The sequence below is a fragment of the Gekko japonicus genome, unplaced genomic scaffold, assembly GCF_001447785.1.
Source record: "Gekko japonicus isolate JY-2015 unplaced genomic scaffold, Gekko_japonicus_V1.1 scaffold759, whole genome shotgun sequence".
Classification (NCBI taxonomy): Eukaryota; Metazoa; Chordata; class Lepidosauria; order Squamata; family Gekkonidae; genus Gekko; species Gekko japonicus.
This window is the reverse complement of record NW_015176473.1, coordinates 167,307-194,375: the sequence shown is the minus strand read 5'-3', so window position 1 is coordinate 194,375 and position 27,069 is coordinate 167,307. Positions and strand designations below refer to the sequence as shown.

General features: G+C 52.3%; 1 protein-coding gene across 3 annotated transcripts in view; it reads right to left on the bottom strand.

Moving 5' to 3' along the window:
• The window catches only part of TP63 (tumor protein p63), a 186,443-nt gene that overhangs the window by 151,389 nt on the left and 7,985 nt on the right, over nucleotides 1–27,069 (bottom strand). Inside the window, exon 1 of one of the 3 annotated variants that reach the window (XM_015427168.1) lies at nucleotides 8,925–9,109. The exons of the other annotated variants lie outside the window; for them this stretch is intronic. Within the exon in view, the coding sequence (XP_015282654.1) occupies nucleotides 8,925–8,966 (42 nt within the window). The 5' untranslated portion in view covers nucleotides 8,967–9,109. Of the gene's footprint in view, nucleotides 1–8,924; nucleotides 9,110–27,069 lie in introns of those variants that run through there. 3 annotated transcript variants of the gene reach the window in all.

Genomic DNA, 27,069 nt, shown 5'->3' with positions numbered 1-27,069 from the left:
CACAGCCTCTCTTGGGCAGCTTCTGTTTCAGCAAAACCGAAATCCCCGCAGACCGGAAGAAAATTTGGAGCTCCTTCAGAAGAACTGGGAATGAATTTCTGGGGCAGTGGTTAAGACGCTAAACTGCAGGCTGTGGAAGGTCAGTCGTTCAGCAGTTCGAGACCCGAGTGTGCCGCATGACGGAGTGAGCTTCCGTCTCTAGTTCCAGCTCCTGCCAACCTAGCAGTTCGAAAGCAAGAAATTGCAAGTAGATGAATAGGGACCACTTCGGTGGGAAGGTGACAGCGTTCCGTGTGCCTTGGTGTTTAGTCATGCCGGTGGTCACATGACCACGGAAACGTCTTCGGACAGCGCTGGCTCTTCGGCTTTGAAACGGAGATGAGCACCGCAACCCTAGAGTCGAAGTCGAATGGCTTTAGAGCAAGGGAACCTTTACCTTTTTAAACAGGTTCTGAAAGCAAACAGCGCCCTTTGCGAACGCCCGGCTGGACCGCTCCCTGCGACAGTGTGGGTCTTGTCTTCCGTCGGTTTCACGGGGGAAGAGCAGCAGCCCTGCTTGTGGAGTGTCACCAATTTCCTTGTCAACACTTTCAAGGTGGTTACGCTCCTTCCACTGAATGAGTGGTATAGTCCCTGCCTTTGAAGACTGAACTGAATCACGCCCCCACCCTTGGAAAGGGGCCAGAAAAACTAACTGGGAGGGGGGGAGGAGACAGACACAGAGTGGAGAAAGCTGCCTTTTGTGTTCCCTGCCTAGAGGAGTCTGGATAAATCCTTCCCCCTGCAGCCGCCCCTTTGAGCAGTCACCCAAAGAAACACGGGACCAGTGTTCCCTCTAAGCCGAGTTCGTGTGAGCTAGCTCACAGTTTTTTAGCCTCCGGCTCACACATTTTTTTGTCTTCGCTCAGGAAGGGAGGGCTCCAGAGCAAACTGACTGATGCAGCAGCCAAATAGCTCGCTCGCGACTTTAATGCCGGCGGCTCACAAAGTAGAATTTTTGCTCACAAGACTCCACAGCTTAGAGGGAGCGTTGCACGGGACATCAGCACAGCAGGCTGCCGATGCAGATCTTTAAATCTCTCAAGGGGGGGGGGGTTCCTGGGTGAAGCCAGGCAGACAACGGGGAAGCTTGGAGCTGCAGGAAGAGAGACGGCCAGGGAGGGAAAGCAGCAAGGCTCCCTTCTAAGCTGTGGAGTCTCGTGAGCAAAAAATTCTACTCTGTGAGCTACTGGCATTAAAGTTGTGAGCCGGCGATTTGGCTGCTGCATCAATTAGTTTGCTCTGGAGCCCCATCCTTCCTGAGCCGAGACAAAAAGGTGTGAGCTGGAGGCTAAAAAACTGTGAGCTAGCTCACACTAACTCAGCTTAGAGGGAACGCTGGCTGCGAGGAAGGTCTCATTGAAGAGCAAATGCACTCGTGCACGGACACCCTGCGCTGAATCTCTGCTGAATAGAAGGAGAAGGAGGAGAAGGAGGAGGAGGAGATTGGATTTATACCCCACCCTTCACTCGGAGTCTCAGAGCGGCTTACAAACTCCTTTCCCTTCCCCTCCCCACAACAGACACCCTGTGAGGTAGGCGGGGCTGAGAGAACTCTGACAGAAACGGCTCTTTTTCAAGAACAGCTCTTATCAGAGCTACGGCTTGCCCATGGTCATCCAGCAGGTGCAAGTGGAGGAGTGGGGAATCAAACCTGGTTCTCCCAGATGAGAGTCCGCGCACCAAACCACTACAGTCAAGGAGGATAACGAGATCCCCCGCTGGTCCCAGCCAAGGGTGCCCTCCAACACCAAGTCGACACAAGAGCAGGACGAAAGGTGCGGTTTAAGGGAAGCCCGCAAATTGGGCATGTTGGAAACATCCCTTTCCCTGGAACTCCTCTCGCCCCAAGCGCGAGCGCTTGCTGCAACTGGCTTCCTGGGCCCCGAGACAGCCCTGCTCCGAAGTCCTTTCTCGCTGCCACCGTTCCCGCCCCGTGATCGGCCTCTCCTCTCCATTCAACCAGCCAGCCCCTAAGCACACTGGCAGCCACCCCTCGTTCTTGTGTCAGTCTTGAGTTGCACAGTGGTGCAGTGTGCAAAGGAACCCTCCACATCTGCCTGCCTCCCAATGCTGCCGCTGGGGACTTCAACGGATACTGCAGAATAAAGAGGATAAGAAACCCCTCTTCCCCACACCCGAGCCTCGATCGTGCCCTCCCCCTAGTTGGCTGGATCACCCCCTCCCTCAAAGAATCACGCCCCCCTGTGGAACAGGTCCGTGTGCTGCTTTTGCAGTTAGCATGTCCTTCAGGGAAGGCAACGTAGATCTTGGAATGTAAGCGAGGTCAGTACTTGCATGGGAGACCACCAGGGATGGCATTGCAGAGGAAGGCCAGGGCAAACCACCTCTGCTTCTTCTCACTCGCCTTGAAAGCCCCTTGCTGGCCTCGCCAGAAGTTGGAAACTAAATTGGGTAAGTACTTGGAAGGGAAACCACCAAGGAAGGCTCTGCAGAGGATGGCCATGGCAAACCACCTCTGCCTCTCCCTGGCCTTGAAAGCCCCTTGCTGGGGTCGCCAGAAGTCGGAAGCTAAGCAGGGTTGATACTTGGAAGGGAGACCACCAAGGAAGGCTCTGCAGAGGAAGGCCATGGCAAACCGCCTCCGCTCCTCACTTGCACCTTGAAAGCCCCTTGCTGGGGAAGTTAAGCAGGGTCAGTGCTTGGAAGGGAGACCACCAAGGAAGGCTCTGCAGAGGAAGGCCATGGCAAACCGCCTCTGCCTCTCACTTGCCTTGAAAGCCCCTTGCTGAGCTCGCCAGAAGTTGGAAGCTAAGCAGGGTTGATGCTTGGAAGGGAGACCACCAAGGAAGGCTCTGCAGAGGAAGGCCATGGCAAAGCGCCTCCGCTCCTCACTTGCACCTTGAAAGCTCCCTGCCAGGGTTGTTATAAGCTGGAATCTCTGCCGGGTTGATACTCAGACAGCAGACCACCAAGGAAGACTCTGCAAAGGTAGCCGATGGCAAACCACCCCGTTTCTCACTTGTCTTGAAAGCCCCTTGCCTGGGGTCACCGTAAGTCAGTTGTGGCTTGACGGCACATAACAGTACCCACACCCAGATTCACCCCGTGATGTGGGCTACCCAGAGCATTGGAACGCAACAGATCACTGGAAACCCCACCCAATTTGAAACCACCTTCGGGCAGTGGGGACCCCGTTTCATTTGTCGGCCGTAGCTCAAAAGGCATTCAAAGCACAACTCCCTCCTTTTTAAAGAAGAGGCCCTTCCGGCTTCGGTTCGGGCACAAAGAGGGCGGCTACCTCACTGCCACCCTCCGGTCTGCGAGATCTCCTCTGTTGCTCCGCAAAGAAGAAAGGCAGCCGTTTGCCCCCCCCCCAGCCCAATTCTCCGTGGGGTGAGGGAGTTCACCATTCTACACCCAAGGGGCCTTCTGCAAAGCACATTTCCCCCTCCCTCTTCCACTTGCCCAATGGCTAATATCCTTCCCCAGCGCCATGCGCCGGGTGACTCAGGGCAGAGAAGGAGCCATCCGTCTGCCCCTGGGAGGAGTAACCCGCACGGATCTTGCCTCATTTCTATCGCAACCACACCGGCTCTCCCTGACCTTCCCCCAGTGCCACGGAGACACAAAAATCAACTCAGCAAACCAAATACTTCGACCTCTCCCAGGGAAATGCCGATTGCCACTCTGGGGTCAGGAAGCAATCCTGGAGGGTTTTTTGGTCATCTTCTGGGCGTGGAGCAGGGGTCACTGGGTGTATGTGTGTGTGGAAGGTGTTTGTGAATTTCCTGTATTGTGCAGGGGGGTTGGACTAGATGACCCTGGAGGTCCCTTCCAACTCTATGATTCTATGATGCTATGATTCTGTGATCTCAGTCTGTATTTCTGGGACTCACCATGTAAGGGCCATGGCTCGAAGGCAGCACATCTGCTTGGCACGCAGAAGGCCCCGGGTTCAATCCCCGGCATCTCCAGTTGAATGGACCAGGCAGGAGGTGATGGGAAAGACCTCTGCCTGAGACCCTGGAGAGCTGTAAAGAGGGGCTGTGGCTCAGTGGTATAGCATCTGCTTGGCATGCAGAAGGTCCCAGGTTCAATCCCCGGCTTCTCCAGTTAGAAAGGACCAGGCAGGAGGTGATGGGAAAGACCCTAACCCAACCCCCTGGAGAGCCACTGTCAGTCTGTGTGGACAATATTGACCTTGATGGGCCAAGGGTCTGGATCCATGCTCCCCCCAAGCCGTGGAGTCCTCCTGTGAGGAGCCATTCTCCTTTGTGAGCTACCGGCACGAAAGTGGCGAGCGAGCGATTTGGCTATGCTGCATCAATTAGTCTGCTCTGGAGCCCCGTCCTTCCTGAGCTAGGACAGAAATGTGTGAGCCGGAGGCTAAAAAGCTGTGAGCCGGCTCACAGTAACTCAGCTTAGAGGGAACACTGGTCTGAATCAACGTAAGCGACATGGGCCTGTTCATGGCAGTGCATGGCTCAGTGCATAATGCGCCAGCGCTGGTCTCTCATGCTCAGCCAACAACCTTGGGATATGAACTCCAGTACTGAAAGCGGGGGGGTTTTTTTGCGGGTGTGGGGGGGGGGACACGCGCACCTTTGCGCTAAAGCACCCCGGAAGAGCCCAGGCTCGACCGTAGGATGCGTTCCACTCCGAGAGGTATCCGGGAGCGCCGCTCACCGCAGGCACTCCGCGAAGCCTTGCACAACAATTACCTCCCAAGCTCCTGGGTGGAGCAGGCTGCATACCCCGGGCCAGAGACGTTGTCTGGGGAAGAGAGGAATTAGTCACCAGGTGGAGGAGGAGAAGGAGGAGGAGGAGGAGGCAATTCCCAGAAAGGGACTGCTCCAGGGGAAAGCAGAGACGGGAGGGGGGGCCTTGGGTTTGCGCCTCTTCCTTGATTCCCTGTTTCCTGCTGCGCTTCGAAACGCCACCCCACCTTGCCCCACCAGCTCAGTTTTCGACGCCTGCAGAAGGGGGGGGCATCCTCTCCAGTTTGGTGTACTGGTTAAGTGTGCGGACTCTAATCGGGGAGAACCGGGTTTGATTTCCCCACTCCTCCACTCGCACCTGGCTGGATGGCCTTGGGTCAGTCACAAGTTCTCTCAGAGCTGTTCTTGAAAAAGAGCAGTTCCTCTCAGAGCTCTCTCAGCCCCACCCACCTCACAGGCAGTGTTCCCTCTAAGCTGAGTGAGTGTGAGCTAGCTCACATTTTTTTAGCCTCCGCCAGCTCACACATTTTTGTCTTCGCTCAGGAAGGATGGCTACAGAGCAAACTAATTTATGCAGTAGCCAAGTTGCTCGCTCACAATTTTAATGCCAGTAGCTCACAAAGTAGAATTTCTGCTCACAAGACTCGACAGCTTAGAGGGAACATTGCTCACAGGGTGTCTGTTGTGGGGAGGGAAGGGAAAGGAGTTCGTAGGCCACTCTGAGACTCCTTTGGGTAGTGAAGAGCAGGGTATAAATTCAATCTCTTCTTCTTCTTCTTCCTCCTCCTCCACTTGCACCTGGCTGGATGACCTTGGGCAAGCCATAGTTCTGTCAGAGCTGATCTTGAAAAAGAGCAGTTTCTGTCAAGAGCTCTCTCAGCCCCACCTAACTCACAGGGTGTCTCTTGTGGGGAGGGGAAGGGAAAAGCATTTGTAAGCCGCTCTGAGACTCCCTTGGGTAGTGAAGGGCGGGGTATAAATCCAGTCTCCTCTGTATAAAATGGAGAAATAAAAATACTGTATAATCTATGACACTCCATAGTAGATAATATAGAGGTTTGTACTGATTCAGTTCCGATAAGAGCTGTCCTTGAAAAAGAGTAGTTCCTGTCAGAGCTCTCTCAGCCCCACCTGCCTCACAGGGTGTCTGTCTGTTGTGGGAAGGGAAAGGAGTTTGTAAGCCACTCTGAGACTCCCTTGGGTAGTGAAGGGCAAGGTATAAATCCAATCTCTTCTTCCTCTTCTTCTTCGGCTTATCAACCAGGATACCACCACTCTCAACCAATGCTCCCTTCTAAGCTGTGGAGTCCTGTGAGCAAAAATTCTACTTTCCGAGCGACTGGCGTTAAAGTTGCGAGCGGGCCATTTGGCTGCTGCGTGAATTAGTTTGCTCTGGAGCCCTCCTTTCTGAGCTGAGACAAAAGATGGGTGAGCTGGAGGTTAGAAAATTGTGAGCTGGCTCACACTAACTCAGCTTAGAGGGAACACTGGCTGGCAATGCTCCCTCTAAGCTGTGGAGTCTTGTGAGCAGAAATTCTACTTTCCGAGCGACTGGCATTAAAAGCTGTGAGCGGGCCATTCGGCTGCTGCGTAAATTAGTTTGCTCTGGAGCCCTCCTTCCTGAGCTGAGACAAAAGATGGGTGAGCTGGAGGTTAGAAAACTGTGAGCTGGCTCACACTAACTCAGCTGAGAGGGGACACTGCTCCCAACCCCGTTTCTTTGGAAATCCAGACTTGTTTTAGCCGCACTTCGCCGGGCTCTCGGGCGGCTCCAACACTAGCCAGCGAAGGCCAAACTCCCTGGTTCAGAACTCCGCCGCCGCTTCAGTCTATACCGCCCCGAGTGCACCGGGGACATGGACTGAGCAGCCGCACACGGTAAGGGGTCCCTCCACTCCGAGTCCTAAGGCGAGGCAAACCACAAAGCTTTCCAACTGGGATTGAAGCGGAGTCAGAATTCCTCGGAACTTTTAAGCTCCAGGCCCCGTGAGGCTCCCCGCTCCCCCTTTCAGGATCCTGGAATCGGGCCAGACGTTCGGAAGCAGCAGGATTTTCGTGTTCCCCTGCATCGCAAACCCAACCCCAAAAACGGCGTAGCTAAAATGGTGCTAAGGGAGCTCCTCCACCCAATCCCCCCCCTCCCCGGTATGATTGTCTCAAGACTATTCGGACGCTTTCCCTTTTTAGTTATGGAGATGTTAAAGGAATGGACCTGTCCAATGCTCCCTCTAAGCTGTGGAGTCTTGTGAGCAATGATTCTACTTTTTGAGCTGCGGGAATTAAAGTTGTGAGCGAGCCATCTAGCTGCCACACCAATGAGTTTGCTCTGGAGCCGTCTCCCCTGAGCTAAGACAAAAAAATGTGTGAGCTGGAGGCTAAAAAACTGTGAGCTAGCTCACACTCGCTCAGCTTAGAGGGAACGTCGGACGCTGTCTTGCTTTTTTAAAAAATGGCTCTCCCCATTCCTTGCACTGGAAACACAACCCGTCCCAAGACTGCAGGAATTGCACCTCTCAGGACTTCAAAAAAAAACAAAAACCCTCCACACACACACCTGAAACCCTCCTTTCAAAACAAAGAAAAGCCAGGATCATGCCCTAATGCAGGGAACCTTTCCACTACGTGAGTGAAGGCCATGGAGCGACTGTCAACGACAGACAAAAGAGCCCAGCAAGAGACATCCAACGGGGTGTGGGAGGTGGGGTGGAATCGCCTTCCGTCCCGAAGGGAGAGCAGTGGGGCATGAACAATGGGAAGCCAGAAGCGTCGCTTCGCGCATACCATGAGACGCAAAGCCAAATTCTTACAAAACAGGGCCGCGTAAGCAGGATTATGCCCCAAACCAAATGCCAAAACTAAACTGGACCACCATTGGGGCATTTAGGTTTTTTTTTGGGGGGGGGGGTTGTGACTTTTCTTGACTAATCCAGTACGCCAGTCTCCAGGAAACTTGCACGAAAATACGTACACTCCCAGCCTGAGGATCGGGGCTGGCGAACATGTTCACTCCGACAACGCAACGCTGCTAATGTTTCTCTTTTGCAGAAGGAGTGATCAGTGACTCAGGAAAGCACCCTCCCTGCCACACACTTTGTCAGTCTTGAAGGTGCTGCTGGACGCTTTTCCTGCTGCTACAGAACAGCCATTGAGACTTAGCACAACTCAGCCTAAAGATCAACCAAGAAATGGAAGGCTTCCTGCCTGGCCTCCTTGGGCAACAGAACGTCGCTGGCCCACTGGCCTGATCCAGCAGACTAGAATCTGACCTCAGCCTCTCAAACCCAACAGACCCCTGAAACAGCTTTGGGGATATCCACACCGTTGAAAGGCTTTGCTAAGTGAGAACACTTCGCTGCATCGTCTCCTTGCCAGACCTTACCAGCCCAACCCTGCACATCTGCAAGTTTTTGACAACACTGTCCCAGAGTGCTTCGAGCCACAGAGTTCGTCCGCCTTCCCTCCCGGACGGTGTCCGAGTCACCCCACTGGAATGTAAGCTAAGTTTGTTGTTCACCCGGGCCCCGGAGGTCTCGCTTCCTCACTGTGTGCCATCTCCCCCCCCTCCACCCCCCCATACAAACATCCTCAGTTTTAGCTGCGCCAACATTTCAAGTCCGCCCGCCGCACCAGTCTACGCGCTTGCACCCAAACAAGACATAATTGCTCTGCAAACAAAAAAAATCCAGGTGATGCTTTGTGCGGCGCACACTTCGGCTGCATTTTATGTACATGGCTTGTTGACACAGAGGCATTTCTCCGTCTGCTGGGGGGGGGCAAACAATTAAAAGAAACACCAGCTTTGTAAACGTCGACGCTATCTGTGCATGTATCGGGAAAAGAATTCTGTTTGCTCTCCGCTCTCGAGTAACTCGAGTCCTCAGCAATGCGATCCCTCGCACCCAGCGATCTGTGATGGCAATAAAAAAAAAGTATCCCTTGCAGGGTTTACCGTCAACACCAGACGCGCATCAATTTCTCCCAACGGGGGAAAGCGCTTTTTGTGTATTTCTCTTTGCCTGTGCAACCTCAGACCTAAATACCCCCCCATCCATCCCCCCCCCCAAATAGTAACAACAAAATCTAAAAGACTCCCAAAGTGCTGCCAACTTTGATTCCAGAAGTTTTTCCCTTTCCAGTGATATCCAAAGTCCTGGGTCTCAAGGCGAAATCGAATTCTGCCGCAAAGACTTGAGGGCGTCTTACCTCGCTGTATTGGGACTGGGCATTATTCTCCAGGTACAACATGTTAGCGGTGAGGTTAAGCAGGGCCGCCGTCCTCTCCTCGGGCTCCAGGATGCGTCCTTCCTTCCCCACCAGGGCCCCCCACCCCCAACGAGACCCTGGGGGGTGGAAAAAAAGAAGGGTGATTCTGCTGGGAAGCTCACAGGACAAGCGTATGCCTGGCTACATAATTTAACGTTCCCTTATATACCGCTCGGTGGAGGCGGGCCTCTACCTGTCAAAATGTTGCACACCTGGACTCCTCCACTCCAATGGAGGGAGGCCTCGCAGAGCTCATTAAGTGCCTAAGGAAACCTTATCACTACATCGCCAGAAAGGGAAGGAGAAGAGGAAGAAACCCAGGAGAGCAGGATGCACACCAGAGGGAGGGAGGGAGGGGGGGACAGGGGGACCCGAAGATCTTGGCTGCGGTGAAGGCGAGGACCAAAAAGGCCGAGCCATTTCAGAAAGAGCGCAAGACCTCCAGGTCCACTTTTGTAAAAGTCTAGAAAATGTCTTGGGCGTATTGATCCGGCCAACCTCTGGACGTCTCTCGTCTTGAAATCCCCGCGTGGTCGCCACGCTTTCGGCCGGGGCCGCGGGCGTCCACGTGTGGCCTCCCCGAGGTTGCGGTCTCCTACCAGCTGGCCCCCCATCTGCCAGCAAACGGCCATATCCATCAATACGAATGGGTCGGAATTTGCACCCGCAGCTATAACGACCGATTTTAAATGTTTATCATTGTAATGTTTTATTGTGGGTTTCAACCTTATTGTATTATTTGAGATGATGGGACCCGCCCTGAGCCCGCTCACGGGATGGGCGGGATGCGAATACGAAAAACGAAATACAAATACGAAAAATAAACAAATAAATAACTCGGCGCTCTCCCCCCCCCCCGGCCATTTATCCACCACAACCTCTCCCTGTCCTAGGAACACACGAAGCTCTCCCTATGCCTACAATTCTGCAAGCCATATCAAAATTTAGCTGGCATCCCCCCAAAATTCCTGAACGGGATGCTGCCCTGTGACCTAGACGCCACCCCGAAATATACCTTGGGCTATTTGACAAATGGAGGGCAGAGGAGAAACTAATTCTCTAAACAGCCATTAGGCGAGACACCTAAGTGGAACCTCCATGTTCAGAAGCAGTATACCACGTGCGACAGGAAAAAAAATACAGCCAAGGGGAAACCGCTGCTTCCCCGCTTTTGTTTGTGGGCTTCTAGGAAACAGGACCGGTGTTCCCTCTAAGCTGAGTCGGTGTGAGCTAGCTCACAGTTTTTTAGCCTCCGGCTCACACATTTTTGCCTCAGCTCAGGAAGGGATGGCTCCAGAGCAAACTCATTTATTCAGCAGCCAAATCGCTCGCTCACGACTTTAATGCCAGTAGCTCACAAAGTAGAGTTTGGGCTCACAGGACTCCACAGCTTAGAGGGAGCCCTGAACGGGACGCCGGACAAGATGGAGGCATTGCTCTGATCCAGAAGAGCTCTGCACGTGTTTTTGATATGCCACTTTCTCCTTGTGGTTCAAAGCTGCTTACAAAGGCTGTAGCCATGCCTACCATAAAAGAGACGTGCCCAAGAAGCAAACGTTTTCTGCATCATCCCCAAGGCCACGCTGACACTCAGGTTTCCGGAGGCAAAGAGGGTCTTCTTGCTTCCTGAAATAATTAGGTAACATCCAGCATAGGTCCCCTGTGCAAGGGCATTGGGTAGCGATGAACAGCAAGTCTAACAAAGGGATCTCCAGTACGCCGGATCACAGCAAGCAAACTTACAGGTTCTACCACAAAGAACGCGCAAGACCGTTTTTGCGGGAAAGGACAACTTCAGCCAAAATCAGCATTTTCACATTAACCAAGATTAATCCACCCCCACGGCATTTGGCCTGACAAAGAGTTCCGAGCACATTATTTTATTCACTGTATCATTTACTTCAGTCGTACCTCGCCTTTCGCACCACGTTGGGCACCCAAAGCAGCTTACATCATTCCCCGCTCCTCTACTTTATCCTCACAACAACCCTGTGAGGTAGGTTTACCGCCACTACTTCCTACTCTACTGAAAGAGCAGAGGCTCCTACCTGGCACTGACTGCACTGATCAATGGTAGGGCAGCGATCAACACATTGACTAGCGACAACAAATTAAACAAGAGCCGGTGTAATCTCTCCTTACATATAACGCTGTTTGGGTTGTGGACTCTCGAACACACGCGTGAATCAGTTGGCCCGCTGGTGTGTCGCTCAAACAATGTCTCTACCCACTGGCTGTGTGGCTGCCTGCGTTGCTGTCATCCTGCCCACTGGAGCGCTGCCCAGCGTCTTGGCCTCAGTCTGCTCACAGCTGGCGCCTGGCCCAGACGCTCCAGTGGGCGGCCGTTCCTCAGGCCGACCCCGATCCCGCCGGCGCCGCAGCAGACATCGTCGCCCAAGCCCGACTGCAGCTACCCGCACGGACGGGGGACAGAGGCTGCTGAGCGCAAAGTCAGTGCCAGGCCCTTGCTTCGCCCCTCAACCCCCAGGGTCTGGGGAGGAGGGGGGAAAGCGGGAGAACCGGTCTTCCTAGGGCTCCTTGTATTCCTTCTATACAACGGGCATTGCTCCTAGTATCACTATAAAGAGAATCTGCAAGGGGCCAAGGGATTCTCTTGTTCACACCTCTTCTCTCCTATGGACTCCCCGGCTGGCCTTACGCACGCCCCACTCTTCTCAGCCCCATCAGTATGATAAGCAGAGTGGAGAGCCAGTTTGGTGTCGTGGTTAAGTGCGCGGACTCTAATCTGGGAGAGCCGGGTTTGATTCCCCACTCCTCCACTCGCACCTGGCTGGATGACCTTGGGCAAGCCACAGTTCCATCAGAGCTGTTCTCTCAAGGGCAGTCCTCGGGAGAGCTCTCTCAGCCCCGCCTACCTCACAGGGTGTCTATCTGTTGTGGGGAGGGGAAGGGAAAGGAGATTGTAAGCCGCTCTGAGACTCCGAGTGAAGGGCGGGGTATAAATCCAATCTCCTCTTCTTATTATTTCTGGCATACCTCACAGAACTATGGGTAAGGAAGACAGCAAGAGAAACCTACAAAGCATTCTGAACACGCCGAAGTGCTTATACATACCACTGAACAAAGTTTGAGTCCAGTGGCACCTCTAAGACCAACAAAGTTTTATTCTGCATATAAACCTGTGTGCCTCCACACTTCTGGGAGAGACGGGTTTGATTCCCCTCTCCTCCTCCACTTGCAGCTGGCTGGATGACCTTGGGCAAGCCATAGTTCTGATAAGAGCTGTTCTTGAAAAAGGGCAGTTTCTGTGAAGAGCTCTCTCGGCCCCGCCTACCTCACAAGTTGTCTGTTGTGGGGAGGGGAAGGGAAAGGAGCTTGTAAGCCGCTCTGGGACACCTTCGGGTAGTGAAGGGCGGGAGATAAATCCAATCTCTTCTTCTTCTTCTTCTTCTTCTACCAGAGATCATGGGTCCCTAAACGCGGTGCCCACAGGCACTACGGCGCCTGCCAACACCTTTCCTGGTGCCCATGGCCTTTAAGAAAATAGGCGGGGCTTTGGCCCAGCAAGGCTTTCGATTGGTCGCTGAACAGCGCAGATTCTTCAAAGCAATTCTTCCAGCTGGCTCCCTCCTCAACTGGGAAGAGAGTAAGAAATGCCACTACAACTCCCACAGGCCAAGGCCCCCAGCACCAAGGGGCAGTGTCCTTGTCTGAGAGCCAGTTTGGTGTCGTGGTTAAGTGCGCGGACTCTAATCTGGGAGAACCGGGTTTGATTCCCCCACTCCTCCACTTGCACCTGGCTGGATGGCCTTGGGCAAGCCGTTGTTCTGATAAGAGCTGTCCTTGAAAAAGAGCAGTTTCTGTCAGAGCTCTCTCAGCCCCACCTCCCTCACAGGGTGTCTCTTGTGGGGAGGGGAAGGGAAAGGAGTTTGTAAGCCACTCTGAGACACCTTCGGGTAGTGAATCGCTGCTTCTTCTTGATGGCAGCAACACCTCCAAAATGCACAACTGAATGCTCCCCTGCCAGCTCTCTTTGCCAAAAGACCCCTGCAGGAAGAGGCGGCGGCCAGCTGCTGCAACGTTATTTGCCCCGGGGCAGAAAGGACAGCGTGGCTCTACTACAGCAGCTGCCTCTGACCCCAACGCCTGCCGGCTGAAGCACCGAGGATCTCTGACCACGGACACCTGGACCAGACTCCACTGCAATGCAAGAGTCTTTCGCAGTGCGCACTAGTGGCCGAGGGGCTACAAAGCTGGAGGGCCGGTAAAGGAGGAGGAGGAGGGTGGCCAGAAAATGCGTGCAACGTACAAACACACAAAGTTGCTCTATACTGAATCAGACCCTTGCTCCATCAGTACTACTGTCTACACGGGCTAGCGGTGGCTCTCCAGGGTCTCGGGTACAGAGGTCTTTCCCATCCCCTCCTGCCGGGTCCCTTCAAAGTGGAGATGCCAGGGACTGAACCTGGTACCTTCTGCATGCCAAGCAGAGGCTCTGCCACCGAGCCCAGGCACTCCTCAAATACACATGAACACACATAAAGCTAACTTTGGTCCATCAAGATCAGCACTGTCAACTGCTTTCATACAAGAACTCGTGGGCACCCAATGAAATTGGTTTGGGGCCCATCCAGTTTTGGGCACCACATTTGAGGAAGGATGTTGACCAGCTCGAGCATGTCCAGAAGAGGGCAACCAGGGTGGTGAGAAGGTTGGAATCCAAGTCTTACGAGGAAAGGCTGAAAGAGTTGGGTATATTTAGCCTGGGAAAGAGAAGGCTTAGAGGGGACACGATTGCAGTCTTCCAATATCTGAAGGGCTGTCATGTAGAAGAGGGAGCAGATCTATTCTCTCTTGCTCCGGATTGCAAGACTGGATCTAACGGGTGGGAATTACAAGGGAGTCGATACCGGCTAAATATCAGGAAAAACCTCCTAACTGTAAGAGTGGTTGAGCAGTGTAACAGTCTGCCTCGGGAGGTGGTGGATGCTCCTTCGCTGGACGTTTTCAAGCGGAGGCTGGATGACCATCTTTCGGGAGTGTTGTAGGTATGTGGGGCTGTGCTCCTGCAGAGTGCAGGGGGTTGGACTAGATGACCTGCAAGGTCTCTTCCAACTCTAACATTCTATGATTCTATGAAATTGCCGAGCAGTCCGGTTAGAACAGATAAAAGGAAGTCCTTCTTCACCCAAAGAGTGATGAGCACATGGAATTCACTGCCACAGGACGGCTACAAGCATGGACAGCTTCAAGAGGGGATTAGATAAGCATCTGGAGCAGAGGTCCATCAGTGGATCTTAGCCACAAGGTGTAGATAGGAACTCTCGGTCTGGGGCAAGGGATGCTCTGTATTCTTGGTGCTTTTTCGGGGGGGAATAGTGGGAGGGGGCTTCTTGTGTCCTCCTGGCCCCACTGCTTGGACCTCCTGATGGCACCTGGTGTTTTTGGCCACTGTGTGACACAGATTGTTGGACTGGATGGGCCACTGGCCTGATCCAACATTGGCTTCTCTCTTATGTTCTTATAGGAACTCGCAGTCTGGGGCAAGTGATGCTCTGTCTTCTTGGTGTTTGGGGGGGGCAAGAGTGGGAGGGCTCCTAGTGTCCTGGCCCCACTGCTGGACCTCCTGAGGGCCCCTGGTGTTTTTGGCCACTGTGTGACACAGGAGTGTTGGACTGGATGGGCCACTGGCCTGATCCAACACTGGCTTTTCGTATGTTCTTATGTTCTTAACTCAGACTGGCAGCGGCTCTCCAAGGTCTCAGGCTGAGGTCTTTCCCATCACCTCCTGCCTGGTCCTTTTCAACTGGAGATGCCGGGGATTGAACCTGGGACCTTCTGCATGCCAAGCAGATGTGCTTCCACTGAGCCACACCCCCTCCCCCAGGGTCCTTCCACTCCGCCCTTCTTGCAGAATAAAGAGAACAACGATTTTCATTGAATTTACATCTGTAGCTGCTTTATGCTGGCTCCTTGGTCCATCAAGGGCAATACTGTCTATTCAGACTGGCTCTCCAGGGGTCTCAGGCGGAGGTCTTTCCCATCCCCTCCTGCCTGGTCCTTTCGAATGGAGATGCCGGGGACTGAACCTGGGGCCCTGTGCATGCCAAGCAGAGGCTCTGCCGCTGGGCCTCAGCCCCATGAACTGCATGATGGGGTGCGGGGAGGCTGCTGGAGCCCACGGGGCCACCGTTTCTCAACTAGACAGAGGGCGCGCACACACGCACACGCACGAAATACTTAGAGCAATTTTGGGGAAATAAACCGAGTCATTTCACTGGTTAACACTCCTTGAAATTTCGGCACCCGTTCCAAACCCAGAACCCCCCCCCCCAACGCCAAACCAAAAAAGAGACGGGCAGCCATATCAGGCTCTCTACAGAACACTCCTATACAATAAGAGGTGCTGTGTACACATGACTTTTCAAACACACACCTTACAAGAACCTAGGAAGAGCCCTACTGGATCAGACCAGTGAGGGCCCATCCAGTCCAGCATCCTGCCTCACACAGTGGCCAACCAGTTCCACTGGAGGTCCAACAAACAGGGCACAGAGGCCTTCCCCTGGTGTTACCTCATAGGAACATAAGAGACGCCAATGTTGGATCAGGCCAATGGCCCATCCAGTCCAACATTCTGTGTCACACAGTGGCCAGAAATACCAGGTGCCATCAGGAGGTCCAGCAGTGGGACCAGGACACTAGAAGCCCTCTCACTGTTGCCCCCCCCCCAGGACCAAGGAAAAAAAAGAAGAAGAAGAAGAAGGGGAGGAGGAGGAGATTGGATTTATACCCCACCGTTCACTACCCAAAGGTGTCTCAGAGTGGCTTACAAACTCCTTTCCCTTCCCCTCCCCACAATAGACACCCTGGGAGCAGTGTTCCCTCTAAGCTGAGTTAGTGTGAGCTAGCTCACAGCTTTTTATCCTCTGGCTCACACATTTTTGTCTTAGCTCAGGAAGGATGGCTCCAGAGCAAACTGATTTATGCAGTAGCCACATCGCTTGCTCACAACTTTAATGCCAGTAGCTCACAAAGTAGAATTTTTGCTCACAAGACTCCACAGCTTAGAGGGAACATTGCCTGTGGGAGGTAGGTGGGGCTGAGAGAGCTCTGACAGAAATGGCTCTTTTCCAAGGACAGCTCTTATCAGAACTACGGCTTGCCCAAGGTCATCCAGCCAGGTGCGAGTGGAGGAGTGGGGAATCAAACCCGGTTCTCCCAGATTAGAGTCCGCACACTTAACCACGACACCAAACTGGCTCAGTCAGATACAGAGCATCCCTTGCCCCAGACTGACCTCCCTGGCTCTGAATGCCTCTGAATGTGGAGGTTCCCTTCGGTCACCATGGCTAGTAGCCATTGATAGACTCATCCTCCATGAATCTATCTAATCCCCTCTCAAAGACGTCTTCTCCTGGGGCCATCACTACATCCTCTGGCAGCGAATTCCAGATTTCAAACACTCTCTGTGTGAATAAGTATTTCCTTTTGTCTGTCCTGAACCTACAGCCCATCAGCTCCATTGGATGCCCTTGAGGTCTAGTGTTTTGGAAGAGGGGAGGGGGGAAGGTCTCTTGGTCAACTCTCTCCGCCTCATGTGTCACGTTGGAAACCACCATGGTGCCCCCACCCTTTGTCTTCTCTTTTCTCAACTGAAAAGTCCCAGGCATAGCGCCCTCTAAACTGAGTTGGTGTGCGCCAGCTCACAGATTTTTAGCCTCCGGCTCACACATTTCTGTCTTCGCTCAGGAAGGGATGGCTCCAAAGCAAACTGACTGATGCAGCAGCCAAATCGCCCGCTCACCACTTTAACGCCAGCAGCTCACAAAGTAGAATTTTTGCTCACAGGACTCCACAGCTTAGAGGGAACACTGCTCCCAGGCGCTTCAGCCTTTCCTCACAGGGAAGGGTCTCCAACCTCCTCTGTACTTTCCCCCAACTCTGCAATGTCCCTTTTGAAATACAGGCACCAGAACAGTACACAGGATTCCAAATGAAGCCGCACCCAGAGATCTAGAAGCTAAAGATAATGTGTGAATCGGCTACTGCGTGTTTGGAGCAACTGGTGGTCTTGAAACTGGGGAGAAGGGCCTTCTACAAGCCTTTCCGGATGGCACCTTCAGAGGTAGACCCTTGCCCTGAAGAGTGGCAGGAGACAGTGGGGTCCAGGCCTTCCCCCTCCATAAGGGCAGTTCTAGGAATGGATAATGGAATGCCGTCAAGTGGCAGCTGATTTATGGCAATCCTGTGGGGCTTTCCAGGCAAGGGACGTTTGGAGGTGGGTTTGCCCATCGCCTGCCTCTGCGTGGCGACCCCGGACTTCCTTGGAGGTCTCTCATCCAAGGACTAACTGCGGGCGACCCTGCTTAGCTTCCCAGATCTGATTAAATCCGGCTATCCGGGGACATTCGGGTCAGGGCTAGGAAGACATCTCTGAAAACAGTCTCTCTGTGTCTGCATTTTTAATTAGGAAGAGACAGAGAGGAGGCCCTGACTGACAGTCCAAAATCGCCGTGACATCGGGGACCGGAGACGCAGTGCCAGCAATATATGCCTTTCTCTTGTGCCAAATTTCTCTTATCTTGTGGTCTTTACAGATTACCGGCAGGAAGCCCTGCCTCTCGGTTATTGGAACCGCTGAACACTCCGCCAGACTTCCGCGGAGGCCTCTGCTCGCACAAAGACCCCCTGGAGGCAGCGACTCAACAGCTCCCTTTGATTTCCCAAATTGGGGGGGGGGCGGGTTCCCTCACGACCAGTGTTCCCTCTAAGCTGTTAGTGTGAGCTAGCTCACAGGTTTTTTTAGCCTCCGGCTCAAACAGTTTTGTCTTCGCTCAGGAAGGATGGCTCCAGAAGAGCAAACTAATTGATGCAGTAGCCAAATTGCTCGCTCACAACTTTCATGCCAGGGGCTCACAGAGTAGAATTTTTGTTCACAAGACTCCACAGCTTAGAGGGAGCATTGCTCAAGACCCTCTTTTGTGTGGGCTTTGTAGTCTCTTCAGGTCAGCCAAGGTGCTCGGAGCACCAACATACACAGATGAATTATAACCTATCATAAATAATTTTATATATTTAGAAAAATATTATTACAATAATTTCTTCATACATATTAATCATCATAGTCACAATTCATAATATAAGAGAACAAAAATGTCAAATATCATCTCCATAGATTCTCAAAAGATATAGTACAACCTTATAATATATACTAGTCCTCCGCTGTAAAAAAGGAGCACATGTAAAGAGAATTTAAGGAGTCCTCCCTTTTGAAACTTTTTTACAGAGGAGGACTAGTATATATTATAAGGTTGTACTATATCTTTTGAGAATCTATGGAGATGATATTTGACATTTTGTTCTCTTATATTATGAATTGTGACTATGATGATTAATATGTATGAAGAAATTATTGTAATAATATTTTTCTAAATATATAAAATTATTTATGATAGGTTATAATTCATCTGTGCACGGTATCTGTTGTATGTTGGTTTTCCTACTTACCGTGGGTCCTTGTTTGGGTTTTGTGAAGGTGCTCGGAGCAGCCGTTCGGAAGACTCAGGGGGCTTTGCCCCAGCTGCTGTACTTCAGAAGCTAGACTATTTGGGGGCAGAGGTGAATGGCAGGGGGTGGTCCAAAGCCCAGTGTTTCCTACGGCTCGCCTTCCCTCCTCCCTTAAACAATGTGCAAAAAACAAAGTCACGCTCAATGCAAGAACAGGAGCAAAAAAGCACGAGGCTCTGGTCTAGAAGAAGGCAAGGCGGCTTCACGCAACGCTAAATTAAACCTGTGGAATTCATTGCCACAGGATATCACAATGGCCACTGCCGCTGAGGAATGAGGGTTTGACAAGCCTGCCGAAGACGCACCTGCCAACAGCTCTTGCTGCATGAAGCAGCGGCAGCCTTCGTGCGCCAAGGAAGCCGGGTGCGACTCCACACACCAGAGGCTGGGGATGGATGGAGGACAATCGCCACCTGCTCCCCTGCCTGGGAGCTCCTGAGAATATCTGACTGGCTGCTGTTGCCAACAGGATCCCGGGCTACGTGGATTTGCGTTATTTGCTTTAATCAGAAAATGAGCTGAAAAACACAACCTACGAACAGTATTCAGACCCACCAGAAAAATACAACAGATGCTACGATCAGCAAAAGACGGAAGAGACCCCCTTCACTTCTGCAGGAGTATACCGCATACCATGCAGTTGTGGACAGGTTTACATCGGGACCACACAGCGTCGCATTCAGACAAGAATAAAAGAACATGAAAGACACTGCAGACTGGGCCAACGCGGAAAAATCAGCAGTGGCTGAACATAGCCTAACTCAAACAGGACACAGTATCTTATTCCAAGGCACTGAAAGGCTGGACAACACATCCAATTACCAGGTCAGATGACACAGGGAAGCCATTGAAATTACATAAACATAAACACAGTTTCAACAGGAAAGGAGAGAGTTTAAAAATAAATAGGGCATGGTTTCCTGTCCTGAAAAACACAACATGTTCTACATCTTACTAGAACACTACAGATAAGTTTAGAATTTCAACAGCCAATCCATATGCAAAAGAACCTCCTCAGGAAAGCTCGTCCATTAGCATGCTCATAGCCTGGGGAACTCCTACAAGATAATGACTCAGCCCTACCCCACCTTCCTGAGTAGGTAGTCTCCCATCCCAGGACTAACCAGGACTGACCCTGCTTAGCTTTCGAGATTTTACGAGAAGGGCTGTCGAGGTCAGGGCAATGTACAGGTGGGGAGGGTAGTTGTCAGGAAGAGCTGATTAGACTCAAGATGCACAAGTGACTGAGCAATAAATATAGCTAAGACTGGAATAACACATATAGTAGGACATGTAAATAGCAGCAAGTTGGCATACAGATAATAAAGGACAAGAACAGATGTGAGAACCAAGTTTGAGTCCAGTGGCCTCTGTAAGACCAACAATGTTTAATTTCTGGGTATAAGTAAGAACAGAAGGACTTCGTGTAGGTAGTGAGATAAGAAGCCATTATCTCTGTTAAGCCCTGGGGGTTCCATTGTCCTGAGTGTTGTAATAACTTGTAATTCAGCAATCTCCCGTTCCAGTCTCTTCCAGTCGTAGCTATATTTATTGCTCAGTTACTTATGTATCTTGACTCTTCCTGGCAACTAACCCTCAACACCGCATGTAACATTTGAGGAAATCTGTTTCGATGTATGTGAAGAAGTGGGCACATGCTGAGTTCTTGCATGTACACAGGGTTGAGCTTGGTTTGTCATGGGGTGCTGCTGGACCCTAGCTTCATTCTCACATCTTTTTGTTAACTCTTGCATTTACGTGCTAATTTGCTGCCATCCATTGATCTTACTGGACACCTAATCCAATTTCAGCTTTGCAGATGCATCTTGGCTCTGAGTGGCCCCTGCTAATGGCTACCCCCCACCCTCTTTTTTTCAGTAGTTCGAGACCCAAGTGCCGCATGACGGAGTGAGTTCCCGTCTCTGGCCCCAGCTCCTGCCAACCTAGCAGTTCCAAAGCAAGAAACTGCAAGTAGATAAATAGGTACCGCTTTGGTGGGAAGGTAACAGCGTTCTGTGCGCCTTGGTGTTTAGTCATGCCGGCCACGTGACCACGGAAACGTCTTCGGACAGTGCTGGCTCTTCGGCTTGGAGATGGAGACGAGCACCGCAACCCTAAAGTCGGATTCGACTGGCTTTCAAGCAAGGGACACCTTTGCCCTTTACCTTTAACCCTTGATGAGACTTTATTCCATTTGTCTGAAGAAGTGTGCTTTGCACACAAAAGCTCACACCTTGAATAAAACTTTGTTGGTCTTAAAGGCACCATTGGACTCAAACTTTGTCCTGCTGCTTCAGACCAACACGGCGACCCGCCTGAATTTTTCATTCTGAATTGAGTCCAGTGTTCCCTCTAAGCTGAGTTAGTGTGAGCTAGCTCACAGTTTTTTAGTATCTGGTTTACACATTTTTGACAGCTCAGGAAGGAGGGCTCCAGAGCAAACTAATTTATGCAGAAGCCAAATTGCTCGCTTACAACTCTAATGCCAGCAGCTCACAAAGCAGAATTTTTGCTCACAAGACGCCAAGGTCACCCAGTGAACCTCCTAGTTGAGAGGCCGTCTGAACCCGGGTCCTCGTCAGTTTGGTGTAGTGGTTAAGTGCGCGGTCTAATCTGGGAGAACCGGGTTTGATAATCCCGCTCCTCCACTTGCACCTGGCTGGATGACCTTGGGCAAGCCATAGTTCTGATAAGAGCTGTCCTTGAAAAAGAGCAGTTTCTATTAGAGCTCTCTCAGCCCCACCTACCTCACAGGGTGTCTGTTGTGGGGAGGGGAAGAGAAAGGAGTTTGTAAGCCGCTCTGAGACACCTTTGGGTAGTGAAGGTCCTCCTCCTCCTCCTCCTCCTCCATAGCACAAATCAGGTTAATAACAGGAGTTGTATTACAGGTTACAATAGAACAAATTATTTTAAACCGTTGGATGATGGAAATTGGATTGAACAGTAATAGTAAAACACTAACCATTTTACTTGCAGCAGCTAAAAATACAATCGCGGCAAAATGGAAAAATACCGTTGGCCCTAGTAGACAGAATTAGTATTCCAAATTATGGAATACGTACACAATGGAAAAAAATAACAGATAATATTAATAATGCGTATACGCAGGGGTCGTTTCGAAGAAAAAGAGCTAGGGGAACTCATTAGCATAACTCATTAGCATATGCCACACCCCCTGACATCACCGGAAGTGTGTCATAAGGCCACACCCCCCGCCCCCAACGGTCCATGCCGCCACCGCCGGCCTTGCAGCTCCACTGCCGAGCCCCATGACGGGCCCGGCGGTGGACCTGCAAGGCCGGCGGGAGTGCAAGGAAGCCCTGCGAAGGCCCTCCCTGGCCCCAGGCAGGCAGGGGTGGGGAGAGGCAGGGAGGAAGCAACTTACCCTCCCTCTTCTCCTGCCTCCTCCTGGCTGAATGAGGGCCGGAAGCAGGGGGCAGGGCTTCGTCATGTGCCCCGCCCCCCGCACCTCACCCGGGGGAACTGCGATCCCCCGCGATCCTCCCCGAAATTACCTCTGCATATACGCCCTCTTCCAAGTCTGACTTTGTTTCTGTTTGGTTTCCTATTTTAGAACATTTATCTCAACAAGAGGAAACACCGAGTATAATGGATACGTTACACCTTTGGTTATACGTTCTCTGTTTATCTCAGTTTGCGAGCACGTGTTTTACATAATGTAATGTGATTTGTTCTGCCTGCTACGTATTATATGCTTTTTTGAAAGTTTAATAATAATTAAAAAAAAACTAGAGTCCGTGCTCCTAACCACTACGCTCCGTAGAGCCCCGTAGAAGCGGCGGCGGCAGCAACCTTCTTATTGCCACACTTTGCTTTCGGCTCATGTCGGGCAAATCTGCCTCCAGGAAGCAAGAGGAAATTAAATGGCGGAGGAACTCTCTGCTCCTTCGGGCCCGGCGGGGGGGGGGGTGGGGTGGGGGGCCGTGGTGGTTTCTCTGGGAGGATTCCTCTTTGCTCTCCTTCCAAAGCCCCGGAGGCCAAAGCACCAGAGGCACAGTGGCTTCGAGATCAAGATCACTTTTAATTAAATGTTTACGCAGCACTTTGAAGAGGCAGAGCGGAGTGTTGGGGAGCCTGGCAGAGCGATTGCTTCACACTGCAAGCCAGGAACACGCACAGCCAGCCATGTCCTCTCTCCCCTGCCCTGGGAAGAGCCTCTCCTGTCCACGTCTGATTCCCCACTCCTCCGCCACATGAAGCCAGCTGGGTGACCCTGGGCCAGTCACAAGTTCTCTCACTTAGCCCCACCCACCTCACAGGGTGTCTTTTGTGGGGAGAGGAAGGGAAAGGCGATTGTAAGCCGCTCTCTGAGACTCCCTCGGGTAGTGAAGGGCGGGGTATAAAAGCCAACTTTTCTTCTCTCGGGGGCAGTCCTCGAAAGAGCTCTCTCAGCCTCACCGACCTCACAGGGTATCCGTTGTGGGGAGGGGAAGGGAAAGGAGATTGTGAGCCGCTCTGAGACTCCAAGTGAAGGACAAAGTATAAATGCAATCTCCTCCTCCTCTTCTTCTGCCTGTCTCTGGACTACAGTGGCCACAATTCTTTGGACTAATCACAACAGGCAGTATTGTCATTATCCACTCATAGGATCATGGGGTGCGGTCAGACAGTGGGCTGGGAGCGGTGTAAACCGCTCCGGTTCCAACTAGATGAATCTGATCCAGGGGAAGCGCGATCACACTCACTTCTTACATCGCTCCCCGGCGTCCACAGTTCAGGCGCTCAGCAGAGTGCGTTGGTGGGTTTTTAAATTTTTTTACACAGCTTGCGCATGCGCATAGGCAGTCTTCCTTATAATGAAGATCTTTGCGCAGGCGCAGAACAACCCAACCCGAAAAGCATGCCCTGAAGCGAAGACGTCCCTTTAAATTTTTACTCTGAAACTGGCCTCCATGAGGTCCCGGACACATCTAAAGCCTTACACTAGGCACCTCTGTTATTATTATTATTATTATTATTATTAGGTGAAGTTTCGCCCAAGCGCACATTGCCTACTAAAAAAAAAAAAGGCGGCCGAAAACCGGAAGCCTCGGGCAGCCGAAAACCGGAAGCCTCGGGCAGCCGAAAACCAGAAGCCTCGGGCAGCCGAACAGAAGTGGCTCGACACCGGCGGATAGCGATCAGACGGGGGAAAGCGGCTAGAACCGAAACACTCAGGAAAACACCACTTGGGGTACCTAGTGGCAAACTGCACCGGTTTAAGGGGTGTTTGCGATGGTTGGCAACGGTTAGGGACGGATGGCAGATGTTGCGCGTGTGATCGCCCGTAAGTAATCCAATTCTAACCGGCTTCCATACCGGCTTAAATGCCCCATCTGAACGCACCCATAGAGTTCAAAGGGACCTCTGGAGTCATCCAGTCACAAATACCTCACCTCGCAACCCCAGTGACCGCTGCTCCATGCCCAAAAGATGGCAAAAAAACCCCTCCAGGATCTCCAGCCAAACTGGCCTGGAGAACAATTGCTTCCTGACCCCAAAGTGGCCATCAGCATTTCCCTGGGCGTGGAAGAAAGAGCCACGAGAACCAAGCACTGAGGCAACCCTTCCCGCCCTCCCCTTTCGTGATCTGCCCAACCTCACAGAATCTGCTTGGCTGTCAGATGGCCATCTAGCCTCTGTTGAAAACCCTCCAAAGGAGGAGAGCCCAAGACCTCCCGAGGAAGCCTGTTCCACTGAAGAACCACTCTGTCCAGAAGTTCTTCAAATGTTTAGCCGAACAAACTGGAGGTTGGTATCCAGGGATGGTTCAACAGATTTTGGCAACTGAAGGAACATCCAGTGCCCCCTCCAGCACAACGGCCCGGCTCGGGGCCAGCTGCCGATGATGTGGGTCTAGGAGGCAAGAGAAGAAGAAGAGAGAAGAAGAAGAGATTGGATTTATACCCCGCCCTTCACTTGGGAGTCTCAGAGCGGCTTACGAACTCCTTTCCGTTCCCCTCCCCGCAACAGACACCCTGTGAGGTAGGCGGGGCAGAGAGAACTCTGACACAAACTGCACTTTTTCAAGGACAGTTGTGCCAGAGCTTGTGACTGACCCAAGGTCACATCAGCAGGTGCAAATGGAGGAGTGGGGAATCAAACCCGGTTCTCCCAGATTAGAGTCCGTGCCCTTAACCACTACACCAAACTGGCCACAGCCCCCCCAGCACCCAGCACCCCCAAGTTACTGGGGGAGAAAGGCTGGAGACGCAAGCTAGAAGACTGAGGCAGCATAGCATAGTGGTTACCGTACCAACCTCAAGACCTAGGTTCGAATCTCTGGCACCCTGCTGTGGAAGTATGCCAGGTTACTTTGGGCAAACGCTCTCTCCCTCAATGTTTAGCCGTTTTCTTCCGATTTCATTTCAACCCGTTGGTTCTGGTCCAACCTTCTGGGGCAACAGAAAACAACTCTGCACCATCCTCTCTATGACAGCCCTTCAAGTACTTAAAGAGGGTTATCGTATCACCTCTCAGTCGTCTCCTCTCCAGGCTAAACATACCCAGCTCCTTCAACCTGTCCTCATAGAACTTGGTCTCCAGTGAAGACCTGTATGTAGCTGACAGAGTATTGATGAGATGGCCCGTGTCCCTCCATGCCTGCCAAGTCAAAACGCCACACTTCCAAGAGGACATGATTCACACGTCCAGCAGAGAGCTCCCAAACAACACACTTGCGTGTGTGAACCCCCTGCTGGGTGAGGCCTTCGGGTTTGGGATTCACACTGCGGGCAGTTAATTAAGAACATAAGAGAAGCCAATGTTGGATCAGGCCAATGGTCCATCCAGTCCAACACTCTGTGTCACACAGTGGCCAAAAACACCAGGTGCCATCAGGAGGTCCAGCAGTGGGGCCAGGACACTAGAAGCCCTCCCACGGTTGACCCCCCCCCCAAGCACCAAGGATACAGAGCATCACTCGCCCCAGATATAAGAACATAAGAGAAGCAATGTTGGATCAGGCCAATGGCCCATCCAGTCCCACATGCTATCACACACTGGCCAAAAACACCAGGTGCCATCAGGAGGTCCAGCAGTGGGGCCAGGACACCAGAAGCCCTCCCACTGTTGACCCCCCCCCCGACCACCAAGAATACAGAGCATCCCTTGCCCCAGACTAAGAGTTCCTAACTATCCCTTGTGCATGCCAAGCAGAGGCTCTTCCACTGAGCCACACTGATGCTCTGTCTTCTTGGTGCTTGGGGGGGGGGTCAACAGTGGGATGGCTTCTAATGTCCTGGCCCCACTGGTTGACCTCCTGATGGCACTGGTATTTCTGGCCACTGTGTGACACAGAGTGTTGGACTGGATGGGCCACTGGCCTGATCCAACACTGGCATCTCTTATGTTCTTATTAAATTCTTACGAAGGCCTCGGCCTCTATGCCCTGTTGTTGGCACCCCAGAGGAACTGGTTGGCCACTGTGTGAGACGGGATGCTGGACTAGATGGACCACTGGTCTGATCCAGCAGGGCTCTTCTGATGTTCTTATAGAAAACCTTCACATTTAGAGACAGTCAACCTCTGAATAACACCAGCGCCAGGAAGCAACATCAGGGGAAGGCCTTGGCCTCTGTGTCCTGTTGTTCGCCATCCAGAGGAACTGGTTGGCCTCTATGTAAGGCAGGATGATGGACTAGATGGACCCTCACTGGTCTGATCCAGCAGGGTTCTTCTGACGTTCTTATGAAGGCCTCGGCCTCTATGCCCTGTTGTTGGCCCTCCAGAGGAACTGGCTGGCCACTGTGTGAGACAGGAGGCTGGACGAGATGGACCGTCAGTCTGATCCTGCAGGGCTCTTCTTTAAGTTCTTATGAAGGCCTCGGCCTCCCTGCCCTGCTGTTGGCCCTCCAGAGGAACTGGTTGGCCACCGTGTGAGACAGGATGCTGGACAAGATGGACCCTCACTGGTCTGACCCAGCAGGGCTCTTCTGATGTTCTTATGAGGGCCTTGGCCTCTATGCCCTGTTGTTGGCCCTCCAGAGGAACTGGTTGGTCGTTGTGTGAGGCAGGAGGCTGGACTAGGTGGACCCTCACTGGTCTGACCCAGCATGGCTCTTCTGATGTTCTTATGAAGGTCTCGGCCTCTATGCCCTGTTGTTGGCCCTCCAGAGGAACTGGTTGGTCGTTGTGTGAGGCAGGAGGCTGGACTAGGTGGACCCTCACTGGTCTGACCCAGCATGGCTCTTCTGATGTTCTTATGAAGGTCTCGGCCTCTATGCCCTGTTGTTGGCCCTCCAGAGGAACTGGTTGGTCGTTGTGTGAGGCAGGAGGCTGGACTAGGTGGACCCTCACTGGTCTGATCCAGCAGGGTACCTCATGTTCTCAGAAGCATGGAAGGAAGGAAACTTTACCCACACACGCTCTGACCACATCCCACAGTGCCACCTGAGGGGCCAAGAGGCCGAGAAAATGGCCGCCGTCCCTGGCCTCTGCAGTCCTAGGCGTGGTAGAGCTGAGGGGCTCAAATGTGGAAAGGGAGGAAGCCCGTTTCCTTTAATGGCACCAGCAGCTCCTTCGAAGTTTACACACGCCATTCGATTCAGGAGCA